Raw genomic sequence first — 20,499 nt, 5'->3', positions numbered from 1 at the left:
TTTTGGCCATTAGGAAAGATGTAACTGGAGGATGGACACCAGGCTGTTGAACATGAGGCAGGCCCAGGAAGCCAGAAATGGCAGAGGAAGAACTCAGTGAGTTCAACCTGCCCTCAGTCCCCTTTGAAGCAAAAATGTCTGAGCCAGTTCCCTGGCAGAGTGGAAGCCTGGTGGAAAGGAGCCAAATGGGTGAGGATGAGAATGTGGATTAGGGCTTGGAAGACCTGTCATAAAGAGTTGCTCCTAAGGGAGCTGAGTTGGACACATTCAGGAAATGAGAGGTGGAAGGGCAGGAATAGTGGGAGGAGGAGGGAGAGGGTAAGAGACCATTGTGGGTTTAAAAACAGTCTCCACTCTGGCCCAAGATGAATTATATATGGGTATTTTATTGGCGGGTAAGGATGGTCAGTATGTTGGATGAATTTTCAGAGTGACGGCATCTCTTTCTAGAGGTTTGTCGAGTCTAGAGCACATGCTGTGGCAGTGATTTCATATGTGTTGACCTTTTTATTAGTCTATTTTGTATCACAGTGAAGAACTGTGCAGTTGAAATAATAAAGAGCTCAAATTAAGCCCCACTAGGATTTAAGGTAAATTTTAAGGTTTTTTTCTATAATATAGAAATAAATCACCATGCACAGTGCCATTGGGTCAGGTACCTAGTAAGGATTTAAAGTAAAATTTTGTTTTATTTTTATAAAAATAAATGACCATACCCAGTGCCATGGGGTCAAGGCCAGTAGTAACAATTGAGGTATTTAAGTGCATAAAGTGTGCCAAGCATTGAGCTAAGCCAATTAGACCCATCCCTGTCCTACATGGGGCTCACCGTCCATTCAGTATGATGTTCTGCCTGATGGTGGCTTAACACTGTATAGTGGTCATCCTTTATTACTGGCTGCAGTACTTAGAAGTAGCATTGAACGATCTTCAGTTTTCCATGGGATTGGCTGCTGGTTCACCCACTGGCCTGGATGGTTTTCCCCCACCTTTTCAACTCCCTTTCTCATTCTTCTCTACCCCTCCCGTGCTAATTCCCCATCCAGATTCCCATCCCCCCCTCTGCCTGCTCTGAAGAAGAGAAAATCAGCAAGTTGAAGGGTATCAATGGCTATCACAAGAGGGCAACTAGGAGAAATGGACTCATAATCTGCTTACGTAGATCATATTACCAGCAGCCCCCTTACTGCTGCTGAGCTGCCATCTTAAAGAGGTTTTGCTTTCCAGCTGGCTAGAAAATGAGGAACAGCTGGGAACAAAAGGGAAACTACACCTCTGTGGCTCCACATTTCTCTCAGGAGACCACGGTTGGGTGAGAATAGGTGAATCAGCCAGTGGTATTTATTGAGTGACTATGGGCAGCACACTGTACTGAGCGCTTAAGAGTTGGTAGATACATTCCCTGCCCACTGTGATCTTGGTTTGCTGCTGTCAGTCACTTTTCTCAAGTAGCAGTTCATGTTTGGTGGGTGCTTATTTAGTAGGGTCCCACTGGAGGGTCTGGTGGGAATATGCTGCACAGGAAGGCTGAAGAATTAGGGCCTGTTTCGAAGGGTAAGGCTGGTTGTGAGCCCTCCTTAGTCTTTTCGTTGTGGGTAAGGAACATGCCTAACAGTTATGTTATTGTACTCTCCCAAGCGCTTAGTACAGTACTCTGCACACAGTAAGCACTCAATAAGTATGATTTATTGATTGATTAATTTTTGGATTGACAAAAGGGCTCCTGTGAGTATTTGACCTAGATAAGAATTCACAATATTTCTGGTGAGGAACAAAACTGAAAAATCATTTTAGGAAGGAGACAATTTAGTCTCTCAGAAGAAATGTGCTTAGCATTTTTAAAATTCTCTCATTTTAATAAAATGACTTGTTTAGTTTCATCAAATTGATGTGTTTGACAACTGTTTAAACTTTCCTTCCCTCTGGGTTTGAAGGTTTTCGGGTTGGTCTTGACTACTAAAATATTCACTGATTTCCATTTTTCTTGAATTTACCTTTGTCTAACTTTTGGGAGCCAGAAGGGTTGAAGGAGACCGTATTCCCTGCACCCATCAGTCAGATGTCAGGACTCCTTTCAGAGCGTCAGGGCCATTAGTGGAAATGCTCAGTCAGCCACGTACTGTGCTATGGAATGACACCTCCATATACTATTTTCCTTGATCAGATTTCTCTCCCAGGCTGTGGAGATGGCATAGTGGAGGACTTACACAGTCAAGGGGAGAGCCAGGTGGGAGCAAAGGGCATTGCCCTCAGATTTCACCTAATAATAATTGTGGTATTGGTTAAGCACTTACTCTGTACTAAGTGTTGGCGTAGATACAGTATATGCATTTCGGACACAGTCCCTGTGCTACATGGGTCTGGGAGAGAACGGGTCCTTAATCCTCATTTTACAGTTGAGGAACCTGAGGCATAGAAAAGTGAAGCAACTCACCCAAGGTCACACAGCAGACAAGTGACAGAGCTGGATTTAGACTCCAGGCCTGTGCTCTTTCCAGTAGGCCCTGCTGCTTCTATGATCCTCTCGTCGGTTTACCAGTCCTGAAAGTCTCCTTGCTCCCCGTTGTCCCACTTCCTCCTCCCTGTAGATGCCGTGCTAGATGTAGAAATCACATAGTTGTAAAAGAGGACAGGGCATTGGACAGGAAGCTAGTGATTATGAGCTTTTATACCTAGTATGGTGGCACGGGGCTCATGTTCTTGCAGAACCACAGCTTAAGGAAAATCTGCATTGTAATACTCACCAGATCTGCTGGACACATGCACACCTATGTGCTGGTAAACCTGCTCTCCCAATACTGCATCACACTGTGTCCAGGAAGAAGATGCACATTGTCAGAACACCATTCCTTATTTCTTCCCTCTGATTCTAGCCAAAACAAGTAATGAAACTACACATTCTGGTGGAAACGAGTGTTCTCTGCTGTCAACCATAAAATCTCTTGTATCACCACTCTGAGTTTCAGAAAAACTCAGCTATCCAAACATTTTCTGGGCACTCTGTGCTGGTCTGATAAATCTGAGCTTTCTAACGTTTTGGAACGCTCTATAGGTAAATAGGCCCGTTGGAAGGTATGTAATGCTAGTTACTAAGACAGTGATAGAAAAACCCAGGAAATGAAAGGGCTCACTGATTTATATTTAGGAGCCATCACTTCATACATGACAGTATTTCTGAAACCAAGGACTTGTTTGTGCTAAAGCTTTTCCCGCAGAAAGTAGTGTGAGCCCCTGAGAGACAGGTACCTTGTCTAATTCCCACCTTTGTATTCTTTCCCAGCACTTAGTACAGTGAGTTGCACAGAGTAAGCGCCTAATAAATATTACTACTACTACTACTACTTTGTCCAGATTGGCACTGCACTTCTTATTCTTCCTTTCTGTTTTTGTTCCTTCCTCAGTTTTTCTGTCCTGCCACCTCTTCTCTGAGTGGTCTCTGAAAGAGAGGAATATGTATATATCTGTCAGTCAGTTGTATTTATTGAGCACTTACTGTGTGCAGAGCACTGTATTAAGTGCTTGGGAGAGTACAATACAACAATAAACAGACACATTCCCTGCCCACAGTGAGCTTACAGAGTAGAGGGGGAGACAGGCATTAATATAAATAAATAAATTCCATACGTGCAGGTGATTAGAGCCTGTGGGAAAGCATTTTGCTGGGTGTCCTGGCCTGTGGAGAGACGTATTTTGGGTCAAGGGGAAGGGGTGGGGAAGTGAGTTCTTTTGACTTCCCATGCATCCTAATTTGGGGGTTAGAGGAGTTTAGGCTGGGCTGTGGCTTCTTGGTGAGGTGACAGTCTGACTCTTCCATGGTGGAGACACTGGTCAGGAAGCAGGGAAAGGGTCTTAAGTGAATTTTTTTCATTGTCAGGGAGGATGGGCCCCAAGGATTTTTCCCCTCTGGCATGAAACAGGTGAGCACCTCCTCTTACCGCAGAGCTCAGTAAAATCAAACAAATCATACATTACATACAGACCTTTAACTCCAAGAACCTGAGAAAACTCCTTTTTCCCTGTAAGTTCTCCAGCATGTAATCTGGGATACATCATGATAACAAGGATTCAAGTAAGCATAATAGCAGTTAACTATCCATAAAATCTAAATTCAAGGATCCATACTATCAAGCAATCTATGGTATTTATTCTGCATTTACTGTGTGCTGAGCACTGTACCAACAGCTTTAGTAGATATGTTCCCTGTCCACCAGGAGTTTACAGTATAGAGGGAGAGACAGAGTAGGGAGACAGACATTAAAATAAATTGCATATAGATACATAAGTGCTGTGGGACTCAAGTTGGGCTGAATATCAGCAGCTTAAAGGGAGAGAGAGTGGGGGAATTGAGTAGTCTGGGGAAAATACTAGTTTGGACCTGCGTATTTTGGACACTCTAGGGACCGCTGATGTCTGTCATAGCTCCATTCAGAAACTCTTGTCTGTACAGAAGTCAGTGAACAGTATCCCAGGGAGACTGCCTGGTTCAGCTTCAGAGAGTAAGTCAATCAGTCATATTTATTGAGCACAAGCTGTGTGCAGAACACCTTACTAAGTGCTTGGGAGAGTACGATATAACACTATATCAGAGTTGGTAGACCCACAACAAGCTTACAGTTTAGAGGGGGAGACAGAAATTAATATAAATACAACTAAGTGTTATGTACATAAGGTTGACAAATACAGGAAGGGAAATTGTAGATATAAACCCCTCTGTTCAACTTCTTGTATAAAAGGGTTTACTCTGTCCAAATTTCAAATCTCTAGTCTGTCTTTGCACAGTGACTTAGCTCTTTATTTTCCTATAAAGCTTTTCTGTAAAGACTGACCCTGATGCAAGATTCCTTCAAAGATCCCTCTTCCCCCAATTTCCTTTTTCCACCTAACTGCTCTCCTTATTTTCTTTTCTCTCTCTTCCTTTATTCTTGTGTAGGCCTGACCAAAGATGGCAGTAATGAAAATATTGATTCTCTTGAGGAAGTCCTTAATATTTTAGCAGAGGAAAGTTCTGATTGGTTTTATGGCTTCCTCTCATTTCTCTATGATGTAATGACTCCTTTTGAAATACTAGAAGAAGAGGAGAGCGAAACTGCCGATGACGTTGATGGTACGTCACAGAATGAAGGGGTTCAGGGAAAAAAAACATGTGTTATTTTGGATTTACAGAACCAGTAGCTTTGATTTAGGGAACAGAGTTACTGACACATTCATGACTAACTTCAAGCAGTCTACTTTCTTACTATGAGGGCTTAATTGCTGCAAATGGGAAGTATGTCTAATGGGCACAATATATAAGAATAAAATTCCACGTGACCTTAATGAAAGTGAAATGAAATGAAAAATTTTCCATTAACCTCTATGTTGGCATTAGGAGATGTAGCATTATACATTTCAATTAATCAATCAGTGGAGTTTAGTGAGCACTTACCAGGTGCAGAGCACTGTACTAAGCGCTTGGGAGAGTACAATGCATTTAACAGCCTATGGAATAAATGTGAAACCAAAGTGCTCTTAATGCTGTAGTTGGTTTCTCAATGATTTTCCTTCAGTTTGTGCATTTTCTGCACCAAGAATGGAAATAGACTGCATTAACTATATTGTCAATTCATAAACTGCTTGCTGCTTGCCATTATTAATAATGGGCTTGAATTTCAAGACACTCTGGCGTGATTGATTAATTATGTAAAGTTGCACTGACCCTTAACATGGTTGCTGTAAATTATGGATATACAATTATGAGAATGTGATATTTTTATTTATATTTGTGGAAAATTTATTTTAGATGATCTAATTTACCAGAATTAGATCAATGTAAACTATGCCAATTTAAGCAAAAGCTCTATTAACAATGCTTTTAAACACAAAATACTTGAAAAAAACTTTTGTTCTGGTTTAGTTAAAACTTCTTCTGAACAGATAATAGCATGTCAGTATTTGAATTCTTTGTTGTCTAATACCAAGGCAATTATTTAGTTTTAATTTTATTTTTTAAATTCACCACCAGAGAGTGGGATATTAGATTTTTTTAATGGGCATTTTATGAAAATGGGAAAATGTGAATATGTATTATATAATGCTAAACAAATTAAAAATGATTCTCCCATAATAACATCCAATGTCTTCTCTATTTCTTCCTATATTTAATAATCAACTTTATTGACACATCAATTCAATGATCCAATTTGGGCTTAAAAAGAATACCATTCATTCATTCAATCATATTTATTGAGCGCTTACTGTGTGCAGAACACTGTATAAGCGCTTGGGAAGTACAAGTTGGCAACAGAAAGAGACAGTCCCTACCCAACAATGGGCTCACAGTCTAGAAGGGGGAGAACAGTTTTAGAATGACTGAGAAATTTAGTGAATTTAGGTGATAGCTTTATTAATAGTTTCAGGAGGTTTCCTGGTCTTATGTTTTATTGGTAAACACGGGAAATATATTTTAATCTTAAAAGTAAGTCCCATATTAAGTATACTCTTGTAGTGAGAGAGAAGCACAGCAGTTGTGTCAACTTTGCTCTAATTATGTGTTTTGGTAAGCACTTCCATTTTAAATCTGATTGGTGTGTACTTCTTTTAACCCTGCATGGTTATAATAGAGCTGTACTCCTTGAAAATTAAATGTTTATTTTCTCTAAGTAGTCTTATTCTGTAAGGTTTATTGTAATTATATCATCAGCCACAGGTGAGGAATACAGGAAGATCTTTTCACTCTTACAAATTTAAATTTGCAATTATATTCTAATGTCAAATTGACTTTAGGGAACCATTGCTAACAATACACTATTGACCAGAACATTTGTGAAATAATTAGGAAGTATCTCAAACTTAGAAATTAATTTTAAAAAAACTTCTTTAGTAAATCTTTCCTTAGCACTAGTTTAGTTCCATGAGGTTACCAACAGAATTAAAACCCAGAAGAACTCTGTACTTTCAGTATAACTGATGCTCAGTGTGTTGTTAGGATAATAGGTCATTCTGTTTTTATTAAGATTGATATGTATTTTCTGTCAAGATTCTGGTGGTTTCTCAAACTTGACTTCAGTAGAATTTGAGATCCTGCTTTGGATGAAATTCGGGAGTTTTTAGCACTCCAGAGCTCTAATTTTAAAAAATGGCTCCTTGAATTCATTTTTTATTTCATTTTCATAATTGGTTGTTTTAATACAGTTCAATTTTGGAAAATTCTATTACAGTAAAACAATAGCCTTGATGAAGGGAGGCATTCATTTTTCAATAACTTGGCTTCCTTTGCTGTGTTACTAATATGCTGAAGAACTGAAAATACTTATCTTTATTCCTGACACTTTAATAAGGGACATATATCTGCTGAACCCCAGATTTCTGTGACTTCCTCAACAGTATGTCTAAGGTTGTGTTTTGTGGGGTGGGGAAAGAGTTTGAATAGCAAAATATTGAAGCTATATTTTTTATGACTGTATAAACTTGGCCTACAATACATGGTTGTCAATTTTGGCTAACATTTTTTTTTTTATTTTAAACTCTGGAAAAGTCTTCAAATTTTCCAAGAATATTTTATCTGAAAAGCTGCTAATGTCTAGAGTCAATATCCTAGTTTTACTGCTCCTCAAAACTTCAAAAAATATTCATATTATCAGATGAAATATGCTGTAAGATTTTCTGCGGAGTTTGTACCCCCTGTAGCTTATATAGGAATCTGCATACAATTTTGCATGTATTGTCTGATTTCCTCATTTGACTGTTTTTGTTCTCCCATTGTCACCCAGGAGGTCCGTCCTGCTGGCAGTCTGACTTGTTTGAATGGCCTCTTGCCTTTTTTTTGGGGGGGGGGGGGTGTGGGGGGTATTTAAGTGCTTACTATGTGCCAGGCATTGTACAAAACACTGGGGTAATACAAACTAATTCGGTTGGACACAATGTATGTCCCACATGAGGCTCATAGTTTTAATCCCCATTTTACAGATGAGGCAGCTGAAGCACACTGTAGTGAAGTGACTTGCCCAAGGTCACACACCAAACAAGTGGCAGAGCCTGTATTAGAACCTGTGACCTTCTCACCCCCAAGCCCATGCTCTATCCACCTTGCCACGAAGTTTCTTATGAACAGGGAATGTGTCTAACAACATGTGGCAGCATGATCAGCATAAACCTCCAGAGGAGAGAACAGCAGCCCCTTTTATTCCCATTAGCCCTTCCTCCTGGTGACCTCACCTATGACATCTCCACTCCTTGAAGCCTTATTCACTGGTTTAGCACCATGAGAATTTGCCCAGCCTACTGAGTGGAGATTATCCAAGTCTTGAGTGAGGAGTTGATATTAACAATACCTATTACCCAAGTTTCCTAACAAGACCGTGGTGAGAAAATCAGTGATTACCCATTTAAGGATATCACTGTCATTACTGCAGCCATACCACTTATCCCTAGTAGGTAGAGCACTATACTGAGTGCCTAATGTAGGCAGAACAGTTTTCTAGGCACTTCATAGTCATTGTTGGTATTGAGTACCTAGGATTCAATCGTATTTATTGAGCACTTGCCGTATGGAGAGCACTGTATTAAGCACTGGGGAGAGTACAGTATAACAACTGACGGACACATTCCCTGCTCACAATGAACCCGGCCCAAACTCTTTCCATCAGGCCACCCTGCGTCTTAGTATCGTGGAGGGCAAGCACATGCGGGAGGTAGCGTCTGACCTGTTCACGCTGATGGCTCAGCTCCATGGTAGCGGCTGCCAATTCCTCCAGCCTGCTGTGTAAGCATTTGTGGGATATGTCATCCCGGAAACCCAGTCTGCTCAAAGAGGGTTATTAAAATAGCATCTTTGGGGGCACTGAAGTGATTTCCTTTCCCTTTTCCCTGCTCTCAAGTGTAACCCCATGGCTTGCATGCAAAATCGAGCTCCTCTATCCTGGCAAGGCACAGAGGCTTTCCTCCTTCTGTTCCCTGTCTTTTCCCATTGTCTTCCAAAACAACTGTTTCCTCCCCTTTGGAAAGGGAAGCCAAGAAGGAGGCAGTTTAGAGGTTTCCCAACAAACTCTAAGGTCTAGTTCTACCTCTCTGAATCCCCTCCATCCCATAGGAGCCTTTTGCACTTCGGGAAAGGTTAGGTGAGAATAAAATAGCAAAGTCCACAGCAGTTATTCCAATGTAAAATTCTTTTGAATATTACCTTAGAATCTAATAAATGTTAGGCAGCTTCCCCCTCTGAATCTAAGTTGAGTCTGATTAGCATTGCATTGCAAGGAGATATTGAACTTAATTTTTTTTCTTAAGTCTTTTAGGTAGGATAAAAATAAACCAGGAAATGCAGTTGTAATAAAATTGCAAAAACTCACTTTCACAACAGTGTTAAAGGATATGTGGTAATAGATTCCAGAAATCAGCCTTGCTAACCTTTACAGATAAATTCTTAGGATTTATTTTCTCACTTGACATTTTTATTATCTTTAAAGTGTTCACCAGATATTTTACGCACAAGTGTCATAGCTGATGGCTGTGAAGGCTGTGATGGAAGATCCTGTATAAAAATATTGCTAAAGTATAGCTGTTTCCCACCCTAGAACAAGTGTTATTTTTTACAAGTCTCAGTTCAGGAGGTAGTCTTTGGCCAACTTGAATACAAGACATAAGCTTGTTCTGTTAGTGATTCATTCAAAGTTTATTTCTCTAGACTCTTAAAGTAAGGATGTTTGTGTGCTTTTTTGGTTTTTAATAGAGTTTATATTGCTAGATAGGCTTAAATTTCTCCAAGAAAGAGCAATTATATTAAGCAACAGCAAGTGTGTTTACTGTGTGCCTAGAGGTTTCAGGAGGAAAAAAAATGTGTGAAATGCAGGATTTTGATCACTTGTGGACTGCAGGAAAATATATGTATAAGTAGTGAACATTTAGGGTGATGCATTCCTGAAATAGTAATTGAAGCCCACAGATTTGCAGCTGCTTTGCGTGTGTTCTCAGTGTATCCCTTTAGGCATGTGATCAATGCTGAAAAATCTAAACTCATTTGAATCAATCAATAGTATTTATTGAGCACTTTGTGCAGAGCACTGTACGAAGCGCTTGGGAGAGTAAATATGACAGAAATGGTAGACAGGTTTCCTGCCCACAAGGAGGATACGGTCTGCAGAGGAGCCTACGGCCTAGAATTTTTAATATGTTCATTTTGCCGATTGAACAAAACAGCCATTCTCCTTTTTAAATGAATTTAAATTGCCTTTAACAATTAGAAAAGTTGCAGCCACTTATTTTTCCTATTGTAGTAACAGTGGAAATTATCTCAAGTATGGAACACCAGTGTTTCTCAGATTAGCCGGTATACAGCCATAGTAGCTGTACATAACATTGTTTTTAAATGATTCAGTATCTTTTCTATATACTGGAGTTCACAAGTATAAATAATTCCAAGTATCAGAGTAATTTTGGTGTCTTTATTAAGGGAAAAACCAGAATGGATTATTAATTGGGAGGAGAAGATTTGCCATTTGAGGTAAATGGCAAATCTCCCCACCCAGGCCTGAGTAACCTTTGTCAAGCTTAACTGAGCATCCTTGTGAGCAGAGCAGGTATAAAAGAGTAGAAGGCATTGATGGAAATTACAGAACAAATGATTTGATAGTGGCAATTGGGAGCCAGTACAGAGCTCAGAGAAGAAAAGTAGCATTAATCAATCATACTTATTGAGCGTTTACTGTGTGCAGAACACTGTATAAGTACAGTTTGTACACAGTATGCATTCAATAAATATGATTGAATGAATTAAGTATTTGGGAGAATACAAGGAGTTGGTAGACACATTCCCTTTGCACAATGAGCTTACAGTCCAGAGAATAAGAGGAACAGTACCTAACCAACTGTTGCTACTTAGAGAGTGGCCTACCTTCCATCCAGGATATGTTTCCTGTCTGAAGGAAATGTAAACATGGTTGAGCCTGAAGCAGTCTGATGAATAAACAGACATATGGCAGAGCTGGGATTAAAGCCAAGATCTTGTGATTTCTAGGCCTGTGTTCTTTGCACTAGTCCACACTGCTTCTCAAACTAATAGTTTTCAAATCAGGTGTTGGAAAAATGTGCCAGTCTGTTTCATATAACTACATTTGTTAGTGACTCATGAGACAGCCCAGATCAGTCAATTGATAGTATTGATTGAGTGCTTACCGTGTGCAGAGCACTGTTATAAACACTTGGGAGAGTCCAGTAGAATGGAATTAGCAGGGACATTCCCTGCCCTTAATGAGCTTACATTATAGAGGGGGAGTATGCATAAATAAGTCATTTATAATAAATAATTTAAAGATATGATAAATAATTTAAAGACATGGGTAAGAATGCCAGATTTGCAGTCTTACTCTCCTCTTTGTTCCCAAAGATGGTTTCTCCAGGGGAATTTTCTGCGGTCATTGTAGTGGTTTTAGGGAATGTGAGCTGATGTAGGGATACTCTCTGTAGTGGCAGATACATTCTTTTGTCCAGGAAATTAATCAGTAGATTTGCCCTGATTATGGTGTTTTTAGACCCAAACTTCCTGGTCATAGAAGAGTGGTTAGCACGTGTAGCTAGAATCCAAAATATTCTCCTAACAAAGTGTGAAAGGCTTGCAGATATTGAAGGGAATAAAGAATCAAATTAAGGATTCCTCTTGAATATTATGGTGTGGCCTCCTCCCTCTTGCCTAAATCCTGAAAAAAAGCCCTGCCTTTAGGAAGGACATATTATATGGGAATATCAGAAAGGGCAGTAACCATTTGTTGAATTTATATAACTGATCAAATCACAGGACACCGGCACTATTGAAAGCAAAATTAAGAGTTGAAATATTTAGGAAACTTGGGCATTGATATGAAAAGATAACATTGTTAATCTGGTTCCTAGAATGTTTTTATGAATTTTTAATTATCCCTTTTAAATAGATATTGTCTTTCTCTTAATTGCCTTCAACTACACAGTATGCCTATAACACATTTTCATCTTGTAAATACCTACAGAGGAACCAGGTGGGGTAGCCAAGAGAAAAGCTAAGACCAAAGGTATTTCCTGTTTTTCCCAGTGAACCGGGTGCAGATATTGAATTTTAATGCTTGAGTGCACGGTTTTTGGCGAGGCATTGTGAGTTTGTGTGTGTGTGTGTGTGTGTGCGCACAAGACAGATTATGTAAATGTAGCTACTAATTCTGTAATGGCTTTTTTGTTCATAAATGTAGCAAATATTTAGTTTGCTAATGATTTAGGATTTGAGAAATGAGTTTGTGTTGTAAACTCAAAATTTAGCTGGCATAAGTTTGAAGACTTCAAAATACAATTTCAGATCAATCAGTCTTATTTGAATGCCTGCTGGATGCAGGAAGCTGTAGTGAACACTTGGGAAAGTTCAATATAACAATTTTTTATATCAGTTTACCTTACATTGACCATCTGGCTGCTGGTAGTATCCTCACTTAATAGCAGAAGATGCTTAAAGCACAGGTTAAGGCACTTGCTTCCAATCACCCACCAGGTGCTGGACACAGCAGGAACCAGCTTCCTGATTCCTAGGCTAGATCATGCTACCTTTGTGAAGAAGAAACATTTCAGGAAATGTCTTTCAATTTTGAATACATTAAATTTTCATTGCTGTAATTTTAAACGGGAAAAAATCATTGGCAAATTGTCCTTGAGCCTCAAAGAAATCTGTGGCCTTATCCTTACCTTTTGTGTCTTGCTTCTGGAGTCTAAAAATGTATTTCCAAATCAGAAAAAGAAAAAATGCTACTTTGAAAATTAATCTGATTTTTGTGCAATCTGCCTTTTACACAAAAGATACTGAGCAGTAATTGAATTAGTGTTTCTACCTCCACTTTGAAGTCCAAGGGACCAAGGGTGACCTGTCTTTGAGTGAGATTATATTAGCTTGTATATTCCTGGGAAGCTTTTGGAACACCAACCCTTACCTTTTTTGCATGCTTGCCAAGTTGCACTCTGTATGTCTTTTTGCATTTGGCTTAGTAATGGTGTTTGAAATAACTCATTTGCAGAGTCTGATAATCCTCTCAAATTAATATGCACAATAGGCCATTGTGTGATTTGTGGGTTTTTTCAGTGGTTTGTTTTCATTTTAGAATTCCAGAATATTGAAATAGGTCTTTATCCCATATGAAAAACAGCCTTGGGAAACTTTCACTTTATTATACAGTGTACATTTTGGGGTTATCATTAAATGCTGTCTTTATATGTAAACTTATTAGAATTTTGGAGAACCTAACAAAATAATGTAAATCAGATAAAGCCCCATTCTATTGTGTGTTTGTATATGGTAATGAATGCCATAGTTCTTTGTCAAGTGCTTCTCTGTAGCATTTTGGTTGTTCATTCACTCATACTTATTGAGCGCTTACTGTGTGCAGAGCACTGTACTAAGCGCTTTGGAGAGTACAATATGAGTAAAACAGACACATTCCCTACCCACAATGAGCTTACAGTCTAGAGGAGGAGACAGACATTAATATAAATAAATAAATTGCAGATATGTACATAAGTGCTGTGGAGCTGAGATGGGGATGAATAAAGGGACATAATTCAAGGTGACACAGAAGGGAGTGGAAGAAGAGAAAAGGAGGGCTTAGTCAGGGAAGGCTACTTGGAGGAAAGTTGGTTGCAACTTGGACATTGAAAACTAGGAGGAACACAATTCGGAATACTTCATTTTGAAGTTTGGGTTTGCTTTGCACATCATCTGATTGCAGCATCAGTGGCTCAACTCTTGGTTATTCTGTAGTTTTGCCACTTGAGGACAAGGCACCGGGAACTGTATGAAATTCAGATTAGTTGAGGGACATAAAGTTATTAGCAACCCTGTATAAGGTTTTGGGGGGTTGGGATTTGAATTTAATAACAAAAAGAGGTTTGCGCATATCAGAAGACTTCTGCATGCACTCTCCCTTAGTGTGAATTGCTGAGATGTGGCTGTAATTGTGGTTGCCTTTACCTAAACAAGCAAGAAAGCATACTGAAAGGAATACTGTCTTGATGATACTGTATTTAAATAAAAATGAAGTCCTACTTCTCTAAAATTATTTGGGTCATTATTCAAATAAGTTTTCAGCCTTTCGTTTTAGCCTATTCAATTTACTGCCTTTTAGAACTCTTATATTCCCTTTTTCGTCTCTTCCATTTATAGGGCTGAAGGGCAATTTTTGAATTAAAAATCTAGATTCTACTTTAAAACATTTTTAAAGTTATGTTTTTATGTACATAAATCCATAAATATTGAAAATACCCACGGGCATTTCACTTTGGCAGTATTACCTTTGAATTTCTGAAAGTGCTGACTAAATATCAAAAACTGCAAACAGGTATACTTTTTGCATGACTACTAGGTTTTTCAGATCCTCATGTCCTTGCTTTACTGATAAATGTATTTATACCTCTGTGTATATAGTTCCTTAGATTCATGGCAGTTTTGCCATTCAGTAGAGCAGAATTTTTTTTAATGGTACTTGTTACTATGTGCCAGGCACTGTACTATGTGCTGGGATAGATACAAGGCAGTCAGGTTGGACGCAGGCCCTGTCCCATCGGGCTCACTGCCTTAATCCCCATTTTACAGATGAGCTAATTGAGGCACAGAGAAGTTGTGACTTGCCCAAGGTCACACAGCAGTCAGGTGGCAGAGCTGGGATTGGAACGCATGTCCTTCTGACTCCTAGACCTGTGCTTTATCCAGTAGACAACACTGCTTACTTCTCACAGAATTCACTAGGGATATTGTTTTGGTCATTTTAAAAGTGGAAGAGGCAGTAATGGCAGCTGAGTAAAATCACCCTTTTGGAGGGGAAGTTCAGCTAGGGGCTATAAAGTCTTAGATGTTTGGCTCAAAGTTCTGCTTCACAAATATAAGTGATGCTTTCAATAAAACTTTTTCCTTTTGAATGGAAAACCTGAAAAGCGAAAGAAGTAACCAAAGAAGAACCTAAGATAGCAAAAGAGAAACCAGAATCAAAGAAGGAAACCAAGGATGACGAAAAAAAGAAAGTCAAGAAAGACAAGAATGATGGCCGAAAGGATAAGAAAACTGCCGAGTCAGATAAGTGGAAAGAGCCCGGTAAGGGTAAAAAAGAGAGAGAAAAATCAAAGGAGAAAGCAGGACTAGAACAAAGCGCCAAAACCAAGGAAAATCTGAAGAAATCACAAAATGAGAAGGACACCTCTTCCAAAGGGGCATCCAGAGAGAAAGAATACAAAAAGCTAGACAAGAGCTTCCCTTCTAAGTCTGGAAGCTCAGAAAAGGAAAATGTTCAGAAAAAGAAGAACTAAATCAGTAATACCCAGGCCACATTCTGAGACTTTGGGAAGGATCATTGTGTAAGAGTGCAAGCACGTTGAGGAAATATAATGAATTTAGAATTGTTAAAGAATTTACTGGAATTGGTTTGCGAAGATGGTGAAACGTCTTCTGAACAAGGGGCTTTCAGAACTGTAGCTCATTTTTATTTACGGTGCATAACAAATGTTTACTTAGGAACTTTAAAATGTACACAATCCCATACCTTGTGAATTATAGGTAGTGACACCATATTGAAATATTTCAGGAAAGAAAATGTCATTTTACTCTGATATAATAATTTATTAATTGTGGTATTTATGGTTTTTAAAAGTAAGATAGAGCCCGTTACATCTCATGTTTCTGGTAGTTTAATGAAATGTATTGATAAAATATTGGATATTTCTCTTGGGGATGATGATAAATAGAGGTTATTTCAAATGGCTTAAGAAACAATCTTTCCTCTTTGTATACAGAATCTTCATAATATCCTCAAATAACTTTTCAAATTGAATTGTTGATCTTAGAGCAGTGCATTTCCTTGTACATAGAAATGACTGGCAGTATATTCTTAATTGATATGCTTGGTGTAGTAGTGTCAGAATTGTTTCAGTGTTATTGTGTTCTGACCCAGATGGGCACACATTACGCTTTGAGCTCATCACAAAAATGAAGATTTATATGGGACTACCTTTTGGGTTTACTTTGGATCCATTTTAGTACTGTGCATGAGGCTTATTGTCTTTAAAGGCAACTAGATGCAAGTGGAGTACTTTGAGCTTCAACTGAGGGGCTACAAATTTTGCCATTATCAAACCAAATGGAGTTCTCTCCCCTGTAGTTGTCAATCAGTGGTTTGTATTGAGCACTTACTATGTGCAGAGTACTGTTCTAAGGAGTAAGATACAAGAGAATTAGCAGACACGTTCCCTGCCCATAATCAGCTTACAGTCTATAGGGGGAGATAGACACTAATATGAATAAAAATGTAATTTATGAGAATTTAAAGATATGTACATAAGTGCTGTGGGGCTGGGGGGTGGGGCAATTAGTAATGGTTTTTATGTGTAATATAAAACTTTATGGCTTTCCAGTGGTAAATTTTCATTTGGACAGCTAGCAGTAAACTCAGTCTTGTGCCTGATTGTTCTTGCTCTTGTCTTGGACCCTGTTGGCATCTTCACCCTGCCCATACCTACTCATCCATAGCTGGGCTCAGGGATCGGTTCTGTTTCCTCCATGGCCTCCTGCCTCCCATCCTGGCCACAGTGACCTAAGCCTTAGGCCTTTAGATCTCTGCTCACTCTGTTTCCCCCACTGCATTTTCACTTTTCTCCATGCTGCCAGTTCTTCCATCTGGGAGTTCCCTGAACTTATCAGAAGTGACAGTTGAGTTGGGGCAAACTTTTACTTTATAGGTCAGGACATTTCCATCATGTAATATATTTCCTAAAGTGCAGAGTGGAATGAGTTCTGAACCAAACATTGTTTCTAAAGTTGTTGTATTCATTTTCCTTGAATGTTCAAGTGTATTTTATTTGTAAAAAGGACGCCTTTAGAAATTTGGCCTATCCCTTATTGAACCTAATCAAGGATATTTTGCAACTCTGAAAACTATCTCTATATGTTGCCGACTTGTACTTCCTAAGCGCTTAGTACAGTGCTCTGCGCACAGTAAGCGCTCAATAAATATGGTTGAATGAATGAAAGGACCCTGATAACTAATTTGTAGATTAGCCAGCAGGGGAAAAAAAAATCGTTTCAGAGTTTACACAGACACCCTAATATCATCAAAGTGATCCTGTATGACAGATGTAATAAATATTAAAGGAAAGTGAAAAGGGAAATATGGATGATAGGTACTGTACTGCTTAAAACCTAAGACAACCCTGAGTTTGAGATGAGTCTCTCAAAATGGATGTTTTAGAATGGAGCGGAAAAAAACATTCCTCCGTTGACCTTTCCAAATATCTAAAACATTGTTTCTAAGTCTCCAAGTGACACAGAGAACTTAGCTGCATCCAGTGTTTTGTTTTTTGTTTTAAAAAATAACTTTCATTAAGCCCATCACCATGGCCTAGTAGATAGAGCACAGACCTGGAATTCAGAAGGTCCTGGGTTCTAATCCCTGCTCTGCAAATACCATCATTACTAATTATTATTATTATTATATTTTAATTATTATATTATTATAAATATTATTAGAATTTCAGTGTACAAGTTATCAGTTGTGTTGTAGCTATGACCCTCTAAAGACCATTCGTGAGCAGCAACGGGAGGCCGGGGTGGTCACCTGGGCACCTGAAGTTTGGATGGGTTGTGGAGGTGATCTAGGAGGGAGCATGGGGCAGGAAGAAGCAGCATAATCTGGAAAGAGCTCAGGCCTAGGAGTCAGAGGAAGGCACATCTCCTCCAAGAAGCCTTCCCAGACTAAGCCCCACTTTTCCTCATCTCCCGCTCCCTTCTGTGTTGCCCTGACTTGCTCCCTTTGCTTCCCCCCACCCCTGACCAGCCCCAGAGCACTTACATATTTATCTGTAATTTTATTTATTTGTATTGATGCCTGTCGCCCTCCCTTTAGACTTTTAGCTCGTTGTGAGCAGCAAGAAGCAGCGTGGCTTAGTGGACAGATGGCGGGCTTGGGAGTTAGAGGATGTGAGTTCTAATCCCGGCTCCACCACTTGTCTGCTGTGTGACCTTGGACAAGCCAGTTAACTTCTCTGTGCCTGTTATCTCATCTGTAAAATGGGGATTAAGATTGTGAGCCCCACTTGTTACAAACTGATTACCTTGTATCTACCCTAGCGCTTAGAACAGTGCTTGGCACATAATAAATACTTAACAAATACTATTATTATTATGTCACATAATAAATACTTAACAAATACTGTTATTATTATGTCACTGCTTCTTACTGTTGTATTGTACTTCTCCGAGCACTCAGAACAGTGTTCTGCGTACAGTAAGTACTTAATAAATACGATTGAATGAATGAAGGAATGATGAGTTGTAATCCCGGCTCCACCACTTGTCCGCGTTGTGATCTTGGGTAAGTCCCTTAACTTTTCGAGCCTCAATTACTTTGTCTGTGAAATGATTAAGATTGTGAGCCCTGTGCGGGCTCTACCCAATTCCATTATCTTGTATTTACCCCAGTGCTTAGTATGGTGCCTGGGACACAGTGAGCACTTAACAAATGCAATTATTATTGCAAATTATTATTGCAGTAATTATTATTATTAAGAACACCTCAGCTGTCCTTACTAAACTAAGCTCTTACTATGTGCCAAGCACTGTACTAAAAATCTGGGGTAGATACAAGCTAATCAGGTTGGATACAGTCCCTGTTCCACAGAGGGCTAACAGTCTTAATCCTCGTTTTACAGATGAGATAACTGAGACACAGAGAAGTGAAGTGATTTGGCCAAGGTCACATAGCAGGTATAGAACCCAGGTCCTTCTGACTTGCAGGCCAGTGCTCTAGCCATGAGGCCATGCTGCCTCAGCCCAGGCATCATTTTAATTTTTGTTAGTGCTTTTTAAGCACTGACTTTGTGCCAAGCTCTGTTCTAAGCACTAAGATAGATGCAAGTTCATCAGGTTGGTCACAGTCCCTGTTTCACCTGGGGCTCACAGTCTAAGTAGGAGAGAGTAAGAGGCAAAGAGAAGTGACTTGCCCAAGGTCACATAGACAAGTGACAGAGCCAGGATTAGAACCCAGGTCCTGTAACTCCCAGGCCTACATTCTTTCCACTAGCCCATGCTGTCTTTCAGACCTGATCTTTCTTATTCTGGAACAAGGAGGGATTATGTCGAACACTTTACTGCAGCTTGGATCCGATAGTGGGGGAAAGGATGGGGATCTGTGAACTGTCTGTCTCAGCTCAGTAAAACAGGGTAAGAGTGCAGGGTGGAGAGGCGGGAGAAGGAACAACATTGGAGAGGCCAAAGAAAGACCGGAGAAAATAGAAAAGTCACAAGACGAGAAGCCACAGGGAGGAAGAGGAAAAAAGAAGCTTCCAGCCTGATGAAGTGGCAACTCAGAGAAGGGAAGTAAAGGTTGTGGGAGAGCCTACACTCCTATGGTTTCTGCCCAGCCACAGGTCCATCTGTTCATCTCTGGGTTGTTTTTGTAATCCTAGAAGAAGAGTTGGCCTTAGTCATGGATCAAACATTGTGGCTTAGTGGAAAGCACTGGCTTGGGAGCCAGAGATCGTGGGTTCTAATTTCAGCTCCGCCACTTGTCAGCTGTATGACTTTGGGCAAGTTACTTAACTTATCTGTGCCTCAGTTACCTCATTTGTAAAATCGGAGGATTAAGACTGTGAGCCCCACGTGGGACAACCTGATAACCTTTTATCTCTCCCAGCACTTAGAACAGTGCTTGGCACACAGTAAGCGCTTAACAAATACAATCATTACAATAATAATAATAATAATAATGGCATTTATTAATCGCTTACTATGTGCAGAGCACTGTTCTAAGTGCTGGGGAATTTACAAGGTGATCAGGTTGTCCCACGGGGGGCTCACAGTCTTCATCCCCATTTTACAGTTGAGGGAACTGAGGCCCAGAGAAGTTTAGTGACTTGCCCAAAGTCACACAGCTGACAAGTGGTGGAGCCGGGATTTGAACCCATGACCTCTGACTCCAAAGCCTGTGCTCTTTCCACTGAGCGACGCTGCTTCTCCATCATCATCAATCCCTTAATCACCACCCCGGTTCCTTATAAAGACTCCATGAAAACCCTGGAATGGGCCCATCTCCACCGACGTTTGTCACATTATGTACCATTGCTGATTAAAATACAATTAAAGTGTCTCCATCTTTCCATGCTCAAAGTAGACAAAATGAAACTTTGGATTCAGAGCGATATAGTATTTCATGCTCAATGATTGCTTATCTACTACAATCTCGCCATTCAAAACTGAACCGTGTGGTGTTCTGGCAGAGGGGAAAACAAACTATTTGAATTTTATGTATGTGTAATGGTCATAGTTGCTTGATAAGTTGTAATAAAAATAGTAAAGGAATAGCATTAGTTGTCAAGTTCAGTATTTGATGTTTAATGTGTGACTTTTGTCAAGTTTCATGTAGTTTCTATTCTTGCGAACACTAGTGTGAAAATTGCTTTTAATAAAAATGGAAGCCTGCTGTGTATGAAAACAAATGCAAAAGTAACCATCCAATATTCTCTGAAGGGAAGGGCAGCTGA

The 20,499-nt window shown here is 39.6% G+C and overlaps 1 protein-coding gene across 10 annotated transcripts in view; it reads left to right on the top strand.

Annotated features, from left to right (window-relative positions):
* ASPH (aspartate beta-hydroxylase) overlaps positions 1–20,499 on the top strand; it is a 106,471-nt gene that overhangs the window by 11,860 nt on the left and 74,112 nt on the right. For 2 of the 10 annotated variants that reach the window (XM_038766483.1, XM_038766482.1), the window contains 2 exons: positions 11,973–12,014; positions 14,909–15,545. The exons of 6 other annotated variants lie outside the window; for them this stretch is intronic. In XM_038766483.1, the coding sequence (XP_038622411.1) occupies positions 11,973–12,014; positions 14,909–15,276 (410 nt within the window). In that variant the 3' untranslated portion in view covers positions 15,277–15,545. Of the gene's footprint in view, positions 1–4,930; positions 5,759–11,972; positions 12,015–14,908; positions 15,546–20,499 lie in introns of those variants that run through there. 2 more of the 10 variants (XM_038766485.1, XM_038766484.1) reach the window with 1 other exon arrangement.

Source organism: Tachyglossus aculeatus, chromosome 25, assembly GCF_015852505.1.
Source record: "Tachyglossus aculeatus isolate mTacAcu1 chromosome 25, mTacAcu1.pri, whole genome shotgun sequence".
Classification (NCBI taxonomy): domain Eukaryota; kingdom Metazoa; phylum Chordata; class Mammalia; order Monotremata; family Tachyglossidae; genus Tachyglossus; species Tachyglossus aculeatus.
Note: the sequence above shows the minus strand (reverse complement) of the source record. Positions and strands in the feature narration are given on the sequence as shown.